General features: G+C 31.6%; 1 protein-coding gene across 3 annotated transcripts; it reads left to right on the top strand.

Annotated features, from left to right (window-relative positions):
• The first annotated feature begins 5,304 nt into the window (after positions 1-5,304).
• Positions 5,305-9,371, top strand: LOC18031521 (VAN3-binding protein). Of its 3 annotated transcripts, none has more exons than XM_006419951.2 (7): positions 5,305-5,740; positions 5,861-5,977; positions 6,713-7,193; positions 7,284-7,523; positions 8,009-8,058; positions 8,296-8,353; positions 8,554-9,371. In XM_006419951.2, exons 1-7 carry the CDS (start codon positions 5,435-5,437, stop codon positions 8,766-8,768), a joined length of 1,467 nt encoding a protein of 488 aa, XP_006420014.1. In that variant the 5' UTR covers positions 5,305-5,434; the 3' UTR covers positions 8,769-9,371. The 3 variants fall into 3 exon arrangements, with proteins under 3 accessions (XP_006420014.1, XP_006420015.1, XP_024047241.1); XM_006419952.2 differs by having other exon boundaries at positions 5,858-5,977; XM_024191473.1 differs by lacking the exon at positions 8,554-9,371 and having other exon boundaries at positions 8,296-8,361.
• Positions 9,372-16,110: the final 6,739 nt, after the last annotated feature.

Here is a 16,110-nt window from a genome sequence, read left to right as displayed (position 1 = left end):
TAAATTATGGTAAAATGATATTTTGACTTATTGTAAACAAGTTAAGTTTTGGCACATTAAGTTCTTAATTCATAATAAAATAAATGGGAAAATAATTTAAACTTATACAATTAATCTTTTGAGAAATGTAATAAAAAATAAAAAGAATTTGTTAAATTGTATTTATTACTAAGAGTGGATCAATAACCCTAACTAATTCAATTTCATAGTTTTTCTTAAACTAAATTACATATTTTTATTTTTTATTTTAATTTTTTTATAAACTTAAATAAATAAATTAAATCATTTCTCTGTGGATCAATTTCGGACTCACCAAAATATATTATAATTAAACACTCTTATACTTGGAAGAAAATCAAATATTTTTAAGTCGTGTCACCCGACTAGTGGCCTGAAGGGGGAATTTTGTTATCTGCATAAGCCAAGCTTGGGACCTAAATGGCACAAATGAACAACTTATATTTTCATTTGAAGAAATATGAAAAGGGATCGATGTTTTGGCTGTCAGCCCATTGTTTCAAACAGAAACCAGAAAATAAAAAAGAAAAGAAAAAAAGAATGCGGGTGGGTGTTTGTGAAAAATTTGTCAGAGGTGGGCAGCTCGCGGTACGTGTTTTGTCTGGCACCGAGAAAGCCAAGGCCTGGGGCTTCGCCTTCGCTCCCAATTGTTGTTAACTCCACTACGGGACATAATCAGTTAATCACCTGCAACTATTAACCCCCCCCATTATGGGTGCCTCTAAGTTACGTTAAGCGTAACTTACGTTTTTTGTCTTTTTTCTTCTGGCGAATTTCACACGAGTCCTTGTATTCTTTATGTTTATGGATGTATTTGCCTTCTTTTATCAATTATACATCTATTTTTCATTCTTTCCAATGTTCTTTTTATTTTTTTAAATAATAACATACGATTATCAAATGGCCAAACCTAGGTTACGTGTAACGCAACATACATTCAAGAAGTGAAATATCTATTGGCACCCTTGAATTTTATGGAAACTACATTAATTGAATTAAAATGGTAAATTAAAATATCAAATGGTATCTATTAATCAGAATTAATCAGAGTATATGTTGATAATGCCCTTTAATCAGAATTAATTCTTAGGAATGATTTTAACGGTAATTCTGAAAGCTATTGCATGTTAATTTTGAAGTCTGTCATGTATATTTTTTATATTTTTTATATAATTTCTCTTTAATTTAATTATATAATTAAATTACATGCAATAAACCTACAATTCAAGACTAGGATTAATAAATTTAGGACCAGAAGTTTATTCTGAATTTATAGATTTGTATGAATTTGATAATCATTTAATAATGTTTAAAGAAATAAATAAAACTTTAGAGAAAATAAAAAAATCGATAGGAGGGATGGAAGAAGACAAATACATCCACAGCTGTAAAAATTGAAAATAAAAAGAATTAGGAGGGCTCATATGATATTTGCCAAAAAGAAAAAGACAAAGAACGTAAGGTACATTGATTGTAAGTTAGGCGTTCCCCCCCCATTATTTATTCTCCAACGTGGCATTCTACTGTGTGCTGGACCCCACCTGATCGCGGGTAGCAGCCGGGTCCTGATCTGATTTGATGGTGAACTGGAGCGAGAAAATTAAGGAATGTGCGGATGAAGATTCATCTTTGTTTGAGATTGGGCCCCTTTTTATTCAACTACTAGAAGATCACGAGTATTGGGATGGCCGATGGGTCATCCTGCTTGTTGGGGTCCTGGCGACCTTTTTTTTATTTTTTTAATTTTTTCCCCCAATATTATTTGAATAGGAAAAATATATATATAATAATTTATTTACAATGCTCCCAAGTTTGTGGTTTTGATCTGGATCATCAATTTCTTCTTAAAATAGAGCAGCTAATTTTATGATAATACGATGAGTAAGGCACTTTCATATCTTGTTATTTCATTGAGTTAAGACTTAGATCTTTAGAGCACTCGAGGTGACAATTTTAATTTTAGGCCACACACTTGAGACACTGTACTGTCTGCGTACGCGCAGCTGGCAGTTGGCCGCCTTCATCTAATTGGTACCCATGCGCTTGCGAGCGGAAATTCTTTTAACCAAGCTCCAATTAATATGCATGCTACTGTATTGGACCACATTGGTCATTACCATTTTGTTTACACATTCCTCCTCTCCATTAAAAAGCTGATTTTATTATGACAAAGTAGCATAAAATGATAAATTAATTAAACAATAATAGAAAGGATCACGATATTTCACCACCAAAAAAACAAAAAAAAAATTGAAAATTGGGTATAAAGATTGAAGAACGAGCGAACATGGTGCATGAACGAGAAGGCTTTGTCTCTCAATCATTGACGTTGTAGCCATTCATTGGAGGCTCACTGGCATTACCTCATTCGCAGGTTATTCCTGTGAGAAACCCCATCTCATTTATTATTCCAGATCGGTATGCATCACTAATTTCCTCTTGTAGGCTCCATTTTGCCACCACTTCTTGAATTCCCTATAATTATAATTATTGATGGGTTTTACTTTTATCTTCCTTAGGATGAAATTTCCTTATTAAACTGTTTAATTTTTATGGGTAGAAACTCAATAAGTTTATTTAAACGTTACTGACGCTAGAGCTTGTAAATAGGTTGATTGACTAAAAATTGGTTAGTGAATAAAATAAGTTCTCAACAACTCATTTCACGCAAAAAAAAAAAAAAAAAAAGACTGAGACGAGATTTTATAAATGAGCTGATAGACAAAAGAATACGAAAATCAGCCAAGTGAGTATAAAGACGAGTAGTTTAAAAGTAGAGCTAAAAACTGATAAAATTAAAATATACATAATTGCATATGGAACATGTCCATATTTATATTTAGGTAAATGACTCAATCAATATACATGATTGCATACAAAGATAATTGAAAACTAATGCTCTGATTTTATTTTTACAAACCACTTAGTTAATTCAGAAGGTGAAGTTTTACGAGGATTATGGTAAAAATTCCTCCAATGCCTTATTAAATATTAGGGTGTGCAATCATGAAGTTAGTTTTCCTCTGGGTTATAAGAATTTTATAGTGAATAGAGTCAATTTTTATGGTATTTCTCATGATGTTAACCGTAGTTGTAAACGGATTTTTTTCCGATGCTGTAATCGAGCTTTTTTTTTTTAATTACATGAGACTAATTTATATTACATAAGATTACTACTGATACTACATCAAATTATTACTGATATTTACAATTAGATAATTAACTAAATTTCACATTATTTAATATTCAAGAGACGTATATTTACTCTACTCACGTTTTGAAAGGAAGAATAAAATCTTCACTCGATTATCTCCATAATTGAGGAAAAAATTAAGGCCCCATAATGTTTTGTGGGGGCTTGAATTGCCTGCCTATGGCACTAGCCACTCGGCCTTTCTAATCAAGCTTAGAGTTTTAAGTTTTGCCATGCAAAGCTTAAATGTTGTATTTAAAGCCTATTGAGACATGAGATGTATGATGTATTATTTGCCAATTTGGCCCTTTTAATATAATTTATTATTTGAATAATAATATCAATAGGATTGTATTAAACCATCACCAAAAAATTATTTTTAATTTTACTCTTCAAATATTTGTTTGGATATTTATGTAATAAATAGAAGAGTGAAGAAATAAACCATCTCCTAAAACATTCTTTAAATAAAAATAAATTTATAGTATTTTAATTAAAAATTTTCTCTACTAAAATAATAGCAATGTAGCACTTTTTGTCTTCAACAATGATGAGATAAAAAATAAATAATAACAATATTGAAGAGAAAAAAATATAATCTCTCTGAAAAGTCTCTTGAAACTTTTATTATTGGTGTGACTGTTCAACTAAAAAGTGGAATTTAATTTGGAGAGTTTTTTGATGATGTTCAAAATTAAAAAAATTAATAAAAAAATAAAAGCTCATATAATTTTATTTTTCAAATGCTTATTTATTTATTTATATGGCAAATGACACGATAAAAAAATAAGGGTGCGTTTGGAATTGAGACTGGACAGTTGTAACTTTTAAGATGCAGCACTAAAATATTTGGTAAAACTAACTGTTGTACCTTGGAAGCTATATTAATATGAATTTTCACTTGTATAATAAAAAATATATTATATCTTTAATAGTTTTGTAAAAATTATTATTTAAAATTTATTTTTACTATATATTATTAATTTTTATTTATATTTATAATTTTTTTCTACAATAATTATAATTTAAAAAATACAATACATCAATACCAAACGCATTCCTTTATTATATTATTTTAGTCAAATTATTTTCAACCAAATTTTATTACCCTCGTCTTTTTCAACATCGTAATTAAGATACTCCCCTTTTTTCTATATTGATAATATAAAAATAACATTAATTAATTAAAATTAATCTATAAACAGATGACATTTTTTATTCTTTCCATCATAACGAGCATTAATTAAAAACACATTAATTAAGGTTAAGTCCTTCCATCAATTGAAGCATCAGCTTAATTACTAAAACTAACCGTTAATCCACCCCATAGATGAATTGATAACTAGAAGTGGCAGTGGCACCCACAGGCCACAGCCACCAGGCCCACCACGGCCCCCATCGAGCAGCACGTCATCTCTACCGATCAAATCCCGCCGTACGACTCAAACACCAGACTGTACAACACTCCCCACTGAGTGTTGACAGTCAACCGTATAATTGACCATCATCCTATTTCCAATTTTACCCCTATTTTCCTCGTTTTTTTTTTTTTTTTTCTATTCCAACAAGCAGTCTTTACTTTTCTTGACAATATTAACAACATAAGTTCCGATTATTCATAATTTCCAAGGTATCAACATAACTTTTGCATTTTTGTTAGATAAGTCTCTCGCCTCTTTTAAACCAACTTAAATATCTTTGAGTAAACATACAATAACTTTACGATGTCAAACTCAGTAACATAGAGCTAATCTCACTATTTCAGTAAAAATCAACTACGATCACATGAGAGAATTAGGTGATACGAATATTTTATTCTCGTAAGTTTAACATTTAAGTAACATAAATATCTCTCTCTTAAATTAAAAAAAATTCACTCGAATTGACTTTATACATAAGCTTCAAAATGAGCTCAAATAATTTGCCAAAGTCTGATAATTATCCAACTAAATTAGTAATTCAAAATAACGGTAAAAATCCACAACGAACATATTTCATATATAAAAGGACTATCGATTTTCCGAGGAAAAAGTAAAACATTAAGGACCTGTAAGATAATGGCCCATTATTTTTCTTTAGTCCAGAATCTCAAGCAGAGCCTTTTAACACTTTCAGCTCCTCTATAAAATCGCCGATCAAGCTTCACTCTGTAATGCCTTTCGCTCGCTAACAACACATACAAAACAACTCTTCTACATTCCCTTTCATTAAAAAACCTCAAACATGGACAAGCCCGTACCCATGCCCGAACCTTGGCGACCCGACTCGTTACTGTTCCGCCCGCCGGAGACGCCCCGCGAGCCGATGGAGTTCCTATCGCGGTCTTGGAGCGTCTCGGCTGTCGAAGTCTCGAAAGCACTGGCCCCACAGCACCCGCAGCTGATCCTGTCGAAGACTCCGAGCAGCGTCATACAAGAAGACTTGGCCGCCGAGCTCGAAGACCAAAATGGCGCCGTTTCGGGTAACCCCTTCTCCTTCGCTTGCTCCGAAACTTCGCAAATGATCATGGAGCGTATCATGTCACAGTCGGTAAGTTCAAAGTGCACGTCTCCCACTAAATTACAATTTTCTTTTTTTTTATTTTGGGTTGTGTGTCTTTTAGTTTTTTGTTTTCTCGGTAACACGTTGTCGTCTTTTGCATTTTAGCAGCAAGACGTTTCTCCGCGTACGTCCGGTCGGCTCTCACACAGCAGCGGTCCTTTAAACGGCGGCGGTTCATTAACCGACAGCCCCCCTGTTTCTCCATCGGAAATCGACGACGTGAAGGTTCGTTTAGTTCATCTGACAACAAAGAACCAAAACATGAAACACAAAAGCAAATGACTCTTGATAATTATTTGGGCTATGGGGATTGATTAATTTAATTACCGAGTTTTAAAAAATTGTGAAGTGTGCTGTGTGTTTTTTATCTCTTTTAGGATACAAAAGCGCTGAGTTACTCCTGAATACTGACTCGGAAACAAACATATCTCAGGCTTTCTCTCTAACCAACGCTGCTTTAATCAACACTTACACTCGGCAGCATTTGTTTTGATTTGCTTTCTTCAATAATACAAAAGTAAAAAACACCACTTTTTTTTTTCTTTCTTTAATCCCAAGAAATCCATTTTTCTCTTCATATTTTCTTTTCAGGTATTAGGAAGTGAGGTTCCTCTATATTTTCCTTTATTATAATTTTGATGTGATATTAGAAAATCAGTTCACTTTGATCCTTTGAAGCTATAAACAACCACGCGGTGTGACTCTGCATAATTAGTTAAAAATGAATAATATAATAGGATTAATTTTATTATAGGCCTGGCTTACTTTTTTTAATTGATGGATGATTATTATTGTTTTACCAAGTTTTTGTACAGAAACGGAAAATGCAAAATTAGAATTTTTATTTGTGGTGGGTGCAGCACAATTTGCTTAATTTTAAAACCGAAAAGAAAAATTGGAAGAAAGTATTAACGATAACAAATTTCTATGTCCAATCACTGGCGTTGGTTCTCTGTGCAGTTCTGTCGTAACAACAATAACAACAGCAGCGCTAACAACATTCACGGGGGGTATCATCACCATCAGCTGAACACCGGCTCAACTTTTCGTACACCCGCCGCCGCCGCCTCCGCCACCCCCGTTGCCACCGCCGGGGGGAAGACGGTGGGGAGGTGGCTCAAGGACCGGAGGGAGAAGAAGAAGGAAGAAGCCCGCGTCCACAATGCCCAGCTTCATGCGGCTATCACCGTGGCCGGTGTTGCTGCGGCCGTGGCTGCTATCGCGGCCGCCACCGCTGCGTCATCTGGGTCCGGAAAGGACGAGCATATGGCGAAGACTGACATGGCTGTAGCGTCTGCTGCTACCCTTGTTGCTGCCCAATGCGTGGAGACTGCCGAAGCCATGGGTGCTGAGCGGGAGCACTTGGCTGCCGTCGTTAGCTCCGCCGTTAACGTCCGTTCCGCCGGCGATATCATGACCTTAACTGCCGGGGCAGCCACAGGTACGATCAAGTTTTTATTCGAAAGTTTGTAATATTTCATTATGCATATAGTTTTGTTTTTGATGGGTGTTAATTATGAAATGTGTATAGCATTAAGAGGGGCGGCCACGTTGAAGGCACGTGCGTTGAAGGAGGTGTGGAATATAGCGGCAGTGATACCGGTGGAGAAAGGGATGGGAGGAGGCAATAATAATGGTGGCGGTGGTAGTAAAGATGGTAGTTCAAATGGTAGTTTCAGCGGTGAGCTTGTTCCTGAAGAGAATTTCTTAGGTATTTGCAGTAGAGAACTGCTTGCCAGAGGCTGTGAGCTCCTCAAACGCACCCGCAAAGGTAACATTTCTCAATTAATCTTGTTCATTGTGTTTTTGAGTTTTTTTTCCCTCCAAATTTACTTTCACTTGTTCTTTGTTTGAATAGGATTATGTTGTGTTTTGATGATTAGTAAATTAGATTTTAGTAATTTCTTGCTAGTTGTGAAAGTGATGCCTTTGCCGTATTTATTTGGTTCCTGTTTTTTTATGTGGTTTGATTTTTCAGCAGGATAATTTCTTACTATTCATTATAATTACTGATCCAAGTTATGGGGCACATAGAGGAATGCTTTGTTGATCATTTTATCTTTATCTTAATGGATTGTGGCATGTTTTGCAACCAACATCATGGCTGGTAAAAGGGACATATGTAATTAATCTTGTCATTAGATTCATTTTAGTGATCAAATTTCAATACTGAGTAAAGAATCTGTTTCGGTAGAATTTACAAGGCTATCCTATATGATTGTTTACTGTGGTTGATTGATCTTTTGATCATTGCAGGGGATCTCCATTGGAAAATAGTTTCTGTTTATATCAACAGGTTGAACCAGGTACGGAATTCTAAATTCAAATTATGTTCTTTAATTTTTATCTGATAGATCATATCATGCAATTATTTGGTCATCAATAGAACTTTAGCGTGATGAGTGTGAATCTGATGAGTTAAAAAGGTTCTTGGCAAAAGGTTAAAATTCTGAACATGATGAAAGAAATGGTTCTGCTGTTACTGTATTTCTTTCTTCTTTCTCTGTGATCTTTAATTTTGTGAGAGCTTCCTTTTTGTGTAGGTTATGTTGAAGATGAAGAGCAGGCATGTTGCTGGGACCATCACAAAAAAGAAAAAGAGTAAGTAAATTACTTTTGTCTTTCTTCAATAATGTGAAAACAGAATTGGAGGTGGGTCTGCTTCTATTTTGGGATTTGAGAAAGCAGATTGGCACTAAAGTAGAAAAGACCAAAAGGGTTTAGCTTTAGTTGTATCTTTATTGAATTACAGGATCGAAAGTGTTCTCCTCTAATGTATTTTTCTCTTTTCAATTTTACAGATGTTGTATTGGAGGTGATCCCGGATATGCCTGCATGGCCAGGCCGCCACTTGCTTGAAGGCGGCGAGGACAGGAGGTACTTCGGGTTGAAGACCGTTTTGCGTGGAGTTGTAGAATTTGAGTGCCGAAGCCAGAGGGAGTACGATATATGGACTCAAGGCGTTGCAAGGCTACTGAATGTTGCTGCAGAAAGAAGCAATAGACATAGAATTTAAACTATTGTTTACATGAGCGGGATAATTTGGCAAATGGGAGGGGGATATGGGATTATTGGGGAGTTTAGGATCAAAAGCCCTTTTAACAAAGTATGAGATGTTCTAGTACCAAATGTTGGGCTGTTTTGCTTGGGTGTTTCTTGTTGTAAAAAAAGGTTTCAAATATTAATTAAAGATGAGTTATCCAAAGGGGTCTCTTTGAGCTGTGGGGGGATAATATTTTGTGCTTTTTGTAAGTTAATTTTGAACTGGAAAGAGTAAAGTGATTTTGAATGAAAGCAAAGCAAGAAAGGAAAAATGCCATGTGATGCCCGGCCATTGTTGTTTCACTGTTGTGGAAAGAAAAGGAGTACCTTGGACTGAGATGGTCAAAAAGAGAAGAAAGGAATCCCATTTTGAGGAAAGAATAAATATTGAAGACAGAGACATGCCCTAATGGCTGATTCTACGAGCTTTTTTTTTTTTAATTTTATTTGTAGGCTGATGCTTTTGTCCTTTTTCCACTTTGATTTTGGCTCTTAGTTTTAGATTTTCAGTATGGTGGAACCATAATTGTCTAGATTTGTAATCTTCCACTTTATATTATAGTTTTGTTTGGATTAAGTGATCAAGGAGTCAAGGACTGGTGAAATATTTTATTTTATTGAAGAGTGAGATCCTCTTACTGTCAGAGGAATGTGCGAATAAATCAAACTAAGTTTTCAAAGAATGGCCCTCATGGCTCTTTTTTATAGTGAGTTTGTATATTTGTTATTATAAAAACATTTAGTCAAAAGTAGCACCACAAAAATTCATCTTCAAAGATTAAGTTGTCAAGTATTTTTTTTTTTCCTTTTCCTGTAGCCTCTGTTTTAGGTTCATTGTGCAAGTTTGCTGTATTCAATTATTCTAATTCTGCTCCTCTCTTAATCTCTCTTATTGGATTAATTAACCACGTACTTGTGATTATTGTTGTTGGAGCCCATCTGCAGAAAATTCAATTGAGTGGCTAAAAGAGACGGGACATGTAGCCCAAGCAAAAATTTGGATTATTTATTCTAAATATGGGAATCTTGCTCTTAAGGAAAGGAATACATAATTTAATTAGAACCCACTATAAGAAAATGGACCGTCCTTGAGATCATTGCATGGTTTAATCACGTCATCATCACCAAGTAAACTTTTCGGCTTCATAAACCCAGCATGAGCTGAGACAACAATTAACATCTGACCACTAAAATTTTACCAATTTCAAATTAACCGCACTAAATTTTTTCTTTTTATCATAAATAGCCAAACAATATGAAAAATTTCTTGTGCTTTCTCTTCTAAAAGAGGAAGCCTTACCCATTCCCATGTTGTCGATTATAGGCAACTCATACTTTTTTAGATTAAAATTACTCTTCTTTTTTTTTTTTTTTTATAAAAATTATCCCTATAATTCACTCACACACAACAAACATCCATTACTAAGCAAATTTGGTTTCATTTCTGTTGGTGCAAATTTTGTCCCAACTTATGATGGTGAGTTCGTTCTTTGGGCTGATCTTTATGGGCCTTTGTATATACTCTTCTGAGTCCACTTCCTTAGGCAATCAGAAGATCCTTGTCTTGTGATACTCTACAAACACAAGAAAATTATCAGAGGGCCGGTTTTGCCGGCGTAAACCCTCCGACGGTCAAGTCAGTTATCGGACTTTTGAAAATATGAATTTAGAAAGAGAAAGATTAGAGGGAGAAAGTTAGCATTTTCCCCTTTTAAGTCACTTTTTTGTCTTACCTTTTGATGAGAATGAAAGACATATTTATCGACCAAACTGATTTGACTTGGGTCCTAGTTATTTCGATGACAAATGTCATTGTTCTTGTGACATTTGGCAATACTTGTCCTCTCGAGCCCATGTGGATTGACACATGGATATACAAACTTGTCTACAAATTAGAGGAAGAAATGTTCTATCCTTAGGTTATTTTTACTAAGACCTTGGGATCATAAGAGCCTTCACACTTAGTAGGTTTGTCCTAGGATAAGAGCCTAGAACCTCAGCACGTTTTGGACTTTAAATCATTGCCACCTAGTTGATTTATCCTAGGTGATTTGTCTTAGGATAGAAATCTAGGACCTTGGCTCCTTTTGGGCTTTGAAATCTTATTACTTAGAAGGATCATTCTAGGTCATTTGTCCATCACTTCGTGGGCTTGATTGAGAGGAAATTTATTAGATGGGCCTTATTAGACTTATTTTATTTTTGGTCCAACAATTTCAATCACCGAAGACAAAATTAAGCATCATTAATTTACGAATTTGACCACTAAAACTTAATCAATTTTAGACTGAAAGAGAGCTAAGAGACAAGCACCTATAAAAGTATAAATTTACGAATCTGACCGCTAAAACTTTCAATTTCAAAACTAATCACGCTAGACATTTTCTATTATAAATAATCAAACATATGATTTTCGGATGAAATTACCCGTAAAAGTCACTTCACATGCAACAAACGTCCATTACTCTCATGGTGCGTTTACTTCCTAAATTGGGGAATCAAAATCTGAAATCAGAATAATTGACGGCGTTTACTTCACAAAATAAAACTGGGAATCGGAATCAAAATCATGGGGCCCACCACAATTTGAGAATGAGGAATGAGAAACTCATTCCCAATGGGAGGTGGGAATGAGTCTTTCATTCCCGGGAATGACTATTTTGCCCTCTCCCAAAATTAAAAATACTCATATTGTCCTTATTTATAATTAATTAATATATTATTAACAATAATTATTAATAATTATAGTTTTTGAATAAATAATCACAATAATTAATATATTATGATTATAATTAATTCATATATTATAATTAATTAATTAATATATTAATATATTATTAACAATAATTATTAGTAATGATAAATAATCAAAATAATTAATATATTATTATTAATTAATATACTACTATAATAATTAATTAATATAATTGTTAATAATAATTAATATATTAATATATTATTAACAATAATTATATTTTCTTATAAATAATCACAATAATTATTATATTATTCATAATTAATTAATTAATATACTACTATAATAACTATTAATATAATTATTATAATTGGTTAAAATATTATTAATTAATTAATTAATATAATTGTTACTGTTAATTAATATATTAATATATTATTAACAATAATTATTAATAATTATAATTTTTTATAAATAATCACAATAATAAATATACTTTTATTATTATTAATTAATTAATATAATTATTGCTATTAATTAATATATTAGTATATTATTAACTATAATATATTAATAATTACCATTAATCAATTAATATATAATTTTAATAATTATTAATATAATTATTTCAATTAATTCATATATTATTATTAATTAGTTAATATACTATTATAATAATTATTAATATAATTATTACTATTAATTAATATATTATTAAGAATAATGTATTAATAATTATAGTTTTTGAATAAATAATCACAATAATTAATATATTTTTATAATAATAATTAATATAATTATTATAATTAATTAGTATATCATTATAATTAATTATTTTTTTTACAATTAATTAATATATTAATATATTATTCACAATAATTATTATTAATAATAATTTTTGAATAAATAATCACTATAATTAAAATATAAAATAATAATTATGATAATAATTCATTAAATACTTTTTAGTAATTTGTTACATTCTAACTCATTCCGATTCCGATTCTAAGATAAAATAAACACATCAATGAGATTTCATCACATTCCGATTCCAATTCCTATAGGTCAAATAAATAATTTATTCTGATTCCCATTTCTCATTCCCATTCCAGTTCATTCTGATTCCAGCTCATTCCGATTCCAGCTTATTCCGATTACTGACAAGTAAACGCAGCATCAGTCTCATTCAACTACGAAAAAAGTCTTTTTTACCCCTTGAGTTTGATACAATAACTAATTTCATTCTTATTATTTAAACAATAACATATTTTATCTTTATTTTTTAAATAAAACCTCAAAACACCCTTATGTTAATTTACCATTAGTTTACTATGTAATTCATTGAGGCAAAATATGATTTTTTTTTTAAATCAAAGATATACAAACTCTTTTAAAATAAAACACTCAAATGTAATTAAATAACATATGATTTTATGCCTAAATTTAAAATTTAAGGGTAGCTTAATGAATAAATAATAATAACACGAAAATTTTTGTGTGTGTGTGTACGCACACACATACATATATTTCACAGGCACTAAATAATATGTCCTTTAACTTTTTCTGACTTTAATATAATCAAGATAAATAAATAAATAATTAATCAATATTGTTATTTTACCAAAAACAAACATAAGCTCCTTCATCTACTTAAAAAACACAAACTAAAGACATAAAAACACATAATTAAAATACTACAAAATAATTTAATGAGCGCATTCACGCATTTGTGTAGGTGTGTATTGCATATTCTTTAATTTTATTTTTGTTTGATTAAGTTATCCTTAAACTTTAAATTTATGCAGAAAATCATATATTATTTAATTGTATTTGAGAATTTTATTTTAAAATAGTTTGTATATCCTTAATTGAAAAATAATATTTTACCCTCAATGAATTACAAAGTAAACCAACAGTAAATTAACGAAAGGATTTTTTAGGATATTTTTTGAAAAATAGTGATGAAATGAGCTATTGTTTAAATAGTAAGGGTGAAATGCACTATTGCATCAAATCCAAAGGTTGAAAGGGGCTTTTTCCATTCAAACTATTCAAAACTTCAATACATGCTAAAAATTATGCATCTCTCATCATCTCTCTCACGTTCATTAAACAATTGTGGTTTCTATAGTTAAAGATAAAATTATTCATCATAAATTTTGGACGGCAATAAGTTAAGATTAATGACTTAATGTATGTTTTAATAGAATGTTAATTTTGTATTAAGCTGTTTTTTTTTTTGTAGATTTTATATACACTGTCTTTTTTTCCCCCCATGTATAATACACTCGGTTTGAGTTAATAGAACCCAATTTACCAAAAATCTATGAAAAATGCATAATTTTCGAGATTGAAGACAAACCTAGAATCTTTGGGTAGCGACACTCTTTTTCCTAGTAAATATTAATTAAATTAATCTTCGTAATTCAAACTCACTAATTATATTATGGGTACTATCTAGTTGAGATAATAAAATCTTTTGTTTTGAAAATAATATGTTTACAGTTCGAACTCACATGGTGGAGAGAGGATTGTGTTGTTATTAGGCAAATAAAAGAAAATTCACTGACTACATTAATTATAGAAAAATGAAGATTTAGATTTTATAGAATCAATAAGGAGAGATAAGGGAAAAAATAAAAAATAAAGTGTGTTTAAAGCTTCAATCTTATTGCGGCCTGATGAATCTCTCACAGTATAAGGAAATTAATTATTTGAAAAAATACAAGACTTTTTTTTTTTAATACAAAAAAATACAAGACTTAAATTGATGAGATTGAGAAAATCAAATTAAGGTTCAGTGCAGTGCATGAACCTAATAAATAGATGTTAAGATTAAGAATAATATATTTTTATTCAATTCCTTAATATTAAATTCAATTAATTATATAATTTTTTATCAAAAGAAGGGAGTCGCTCTTTCTTTCTAGATAATGTTATAACTATAAATTTTTGCAAAAAATATTTTTGCACAAATTGAAGTGATGACATAAAATAATTAGTTGAATGAAAATATAAAATAATAAAAATAAATCATACAAGTCAAGCAATTGACATCTTAATTCAGCCATTCATGTGATGCCATATTTATTTGTATAAAAAAAATTCATTGCATTACCGTTCTTAATATTATATACAATACAACCAAACTCACTGAAAAACCTTAATATTTTTATTATTTTCATTAAAATTATTATTTTAAAAGATTTACTTTACACTATCGGGGCAAAACTATGTTGCAACAGTGATACTGTTGCAACATAGCTGGACCCATCATCAATCAGATGTTGATTGTTACAACTTAAACTTTACTTTATAATCAGTCTCCTCCTCCAGTATTGTTTCGAACAACAACTTCGTTCGGTCACTGACTGTGGCCAAACCTTTCTACACGTGACCGTTAAACACAGTAATCGCCAAGTCCTTAAAGCCTTGTTGAACGAGCTGCGTACCAGGAATATGCTTGAGTTATTGCAAGTCAAGGATGAAGCAGGAGACACTGTGCTACGTGTTGCTGTTTCTGTTGGGGTAAGAGAATTTTTCATATGTTTAGATTAATGAACACCCAGTTGATCAATCAGAGTGTTGAGATATTAGGTTTTTGGAGACAAATGCCCGGAGCAAGAACAACCTTACAGCTCGAGGTGTGTTTTCAGATATCTCCTAAAGCTCTTGTCCTTATCCAGCTGACTGCATGATGGAATTGCTTGAGGACACGTTTTATTCTAGAGAAGACGACCAAACATAATCCTGCACTCGAGGATTTTTAATTAGCATCAAAAGAAATGAAGAAATTTTGGCTTCAGCAATTGCAACAACTCCTCCTCCAGTGAAAGAACACACCATTGATCCCCTGGTGGGGTGTGCCCATTGCCGCTGCTGCATGAAGCATGATCATGTCTTGGTGAGATCAACTTGCAGTTGTCCATCTGGAACAATATAATAGATGTTGAAAAAAAAAGGCTTTTATTTGGGGAAAAAAATTGAAGCGAAAAATTAAGTTTGTATTTTTGAGACTTTGTTATACATTACGAAACCAAAAACTTACACATTTCGTGGAACTAGGCTCCTCTTATTATTATTATTATTATTATTATTATTCACAATTTCGCAGCTGACGACGTACCTTGTTATTATTGTATTATACTCATATTTCTTCTCTTTCAATTATTACGTAACACAATTTGTCCACGTATAATTAAATTTCAAAAGTTGGAAACTGAAGTTCCAAATAAGCAATTATTATTATGCGTGAAAGACATTTTTCTTCTTTTTCTTATACAATGTTTCAGTTTTATTTTAACTTTGTACATGATTCTTTCAAGTTATATTAATATATTAATATTGTTAATGCAATCTAAGTACGGCATTTTAATCCTAAGAATTAACCTCATAAATAAATTAGAACCGAAAACTCTACAATAATTTTTCAAAATCAAAACCTAAAGTTTTGGGTTATAAAAACATAAGTACCGGATTCTTTCCAAATTAGAATTAGAAGTTCCAAATATTAAGTATTGTCACAAAACTTAGTTCTAGTTTTCGTTATACACAATCTACAATTCTAGTTTTTGTAAGATTTCAAACATATGAACCTAGCTAAGTTTTATATATATGGGGG

This window comes from Citrus clementina, unplaced genomic scaffold (assembly GCF_000493195.1).
Source record: "Citrus clementina cultivar Clemenules unplaced genomic scaffold, Citrus_clementina_v1.0 scaffold_9, whole genome shotgun sequence".
In the NCBI taxonomy this organism is placed as follows: domain Eukaryota; kingdom Viridiplantae; phylum Streptophyta; class Magnoliopsida; order Sapindales; family Rutaceae; genus Citrus; species Citrus x clementina.
This window is presented reverse-complemented; position numbering and strand designations above follow the sequence as displayed.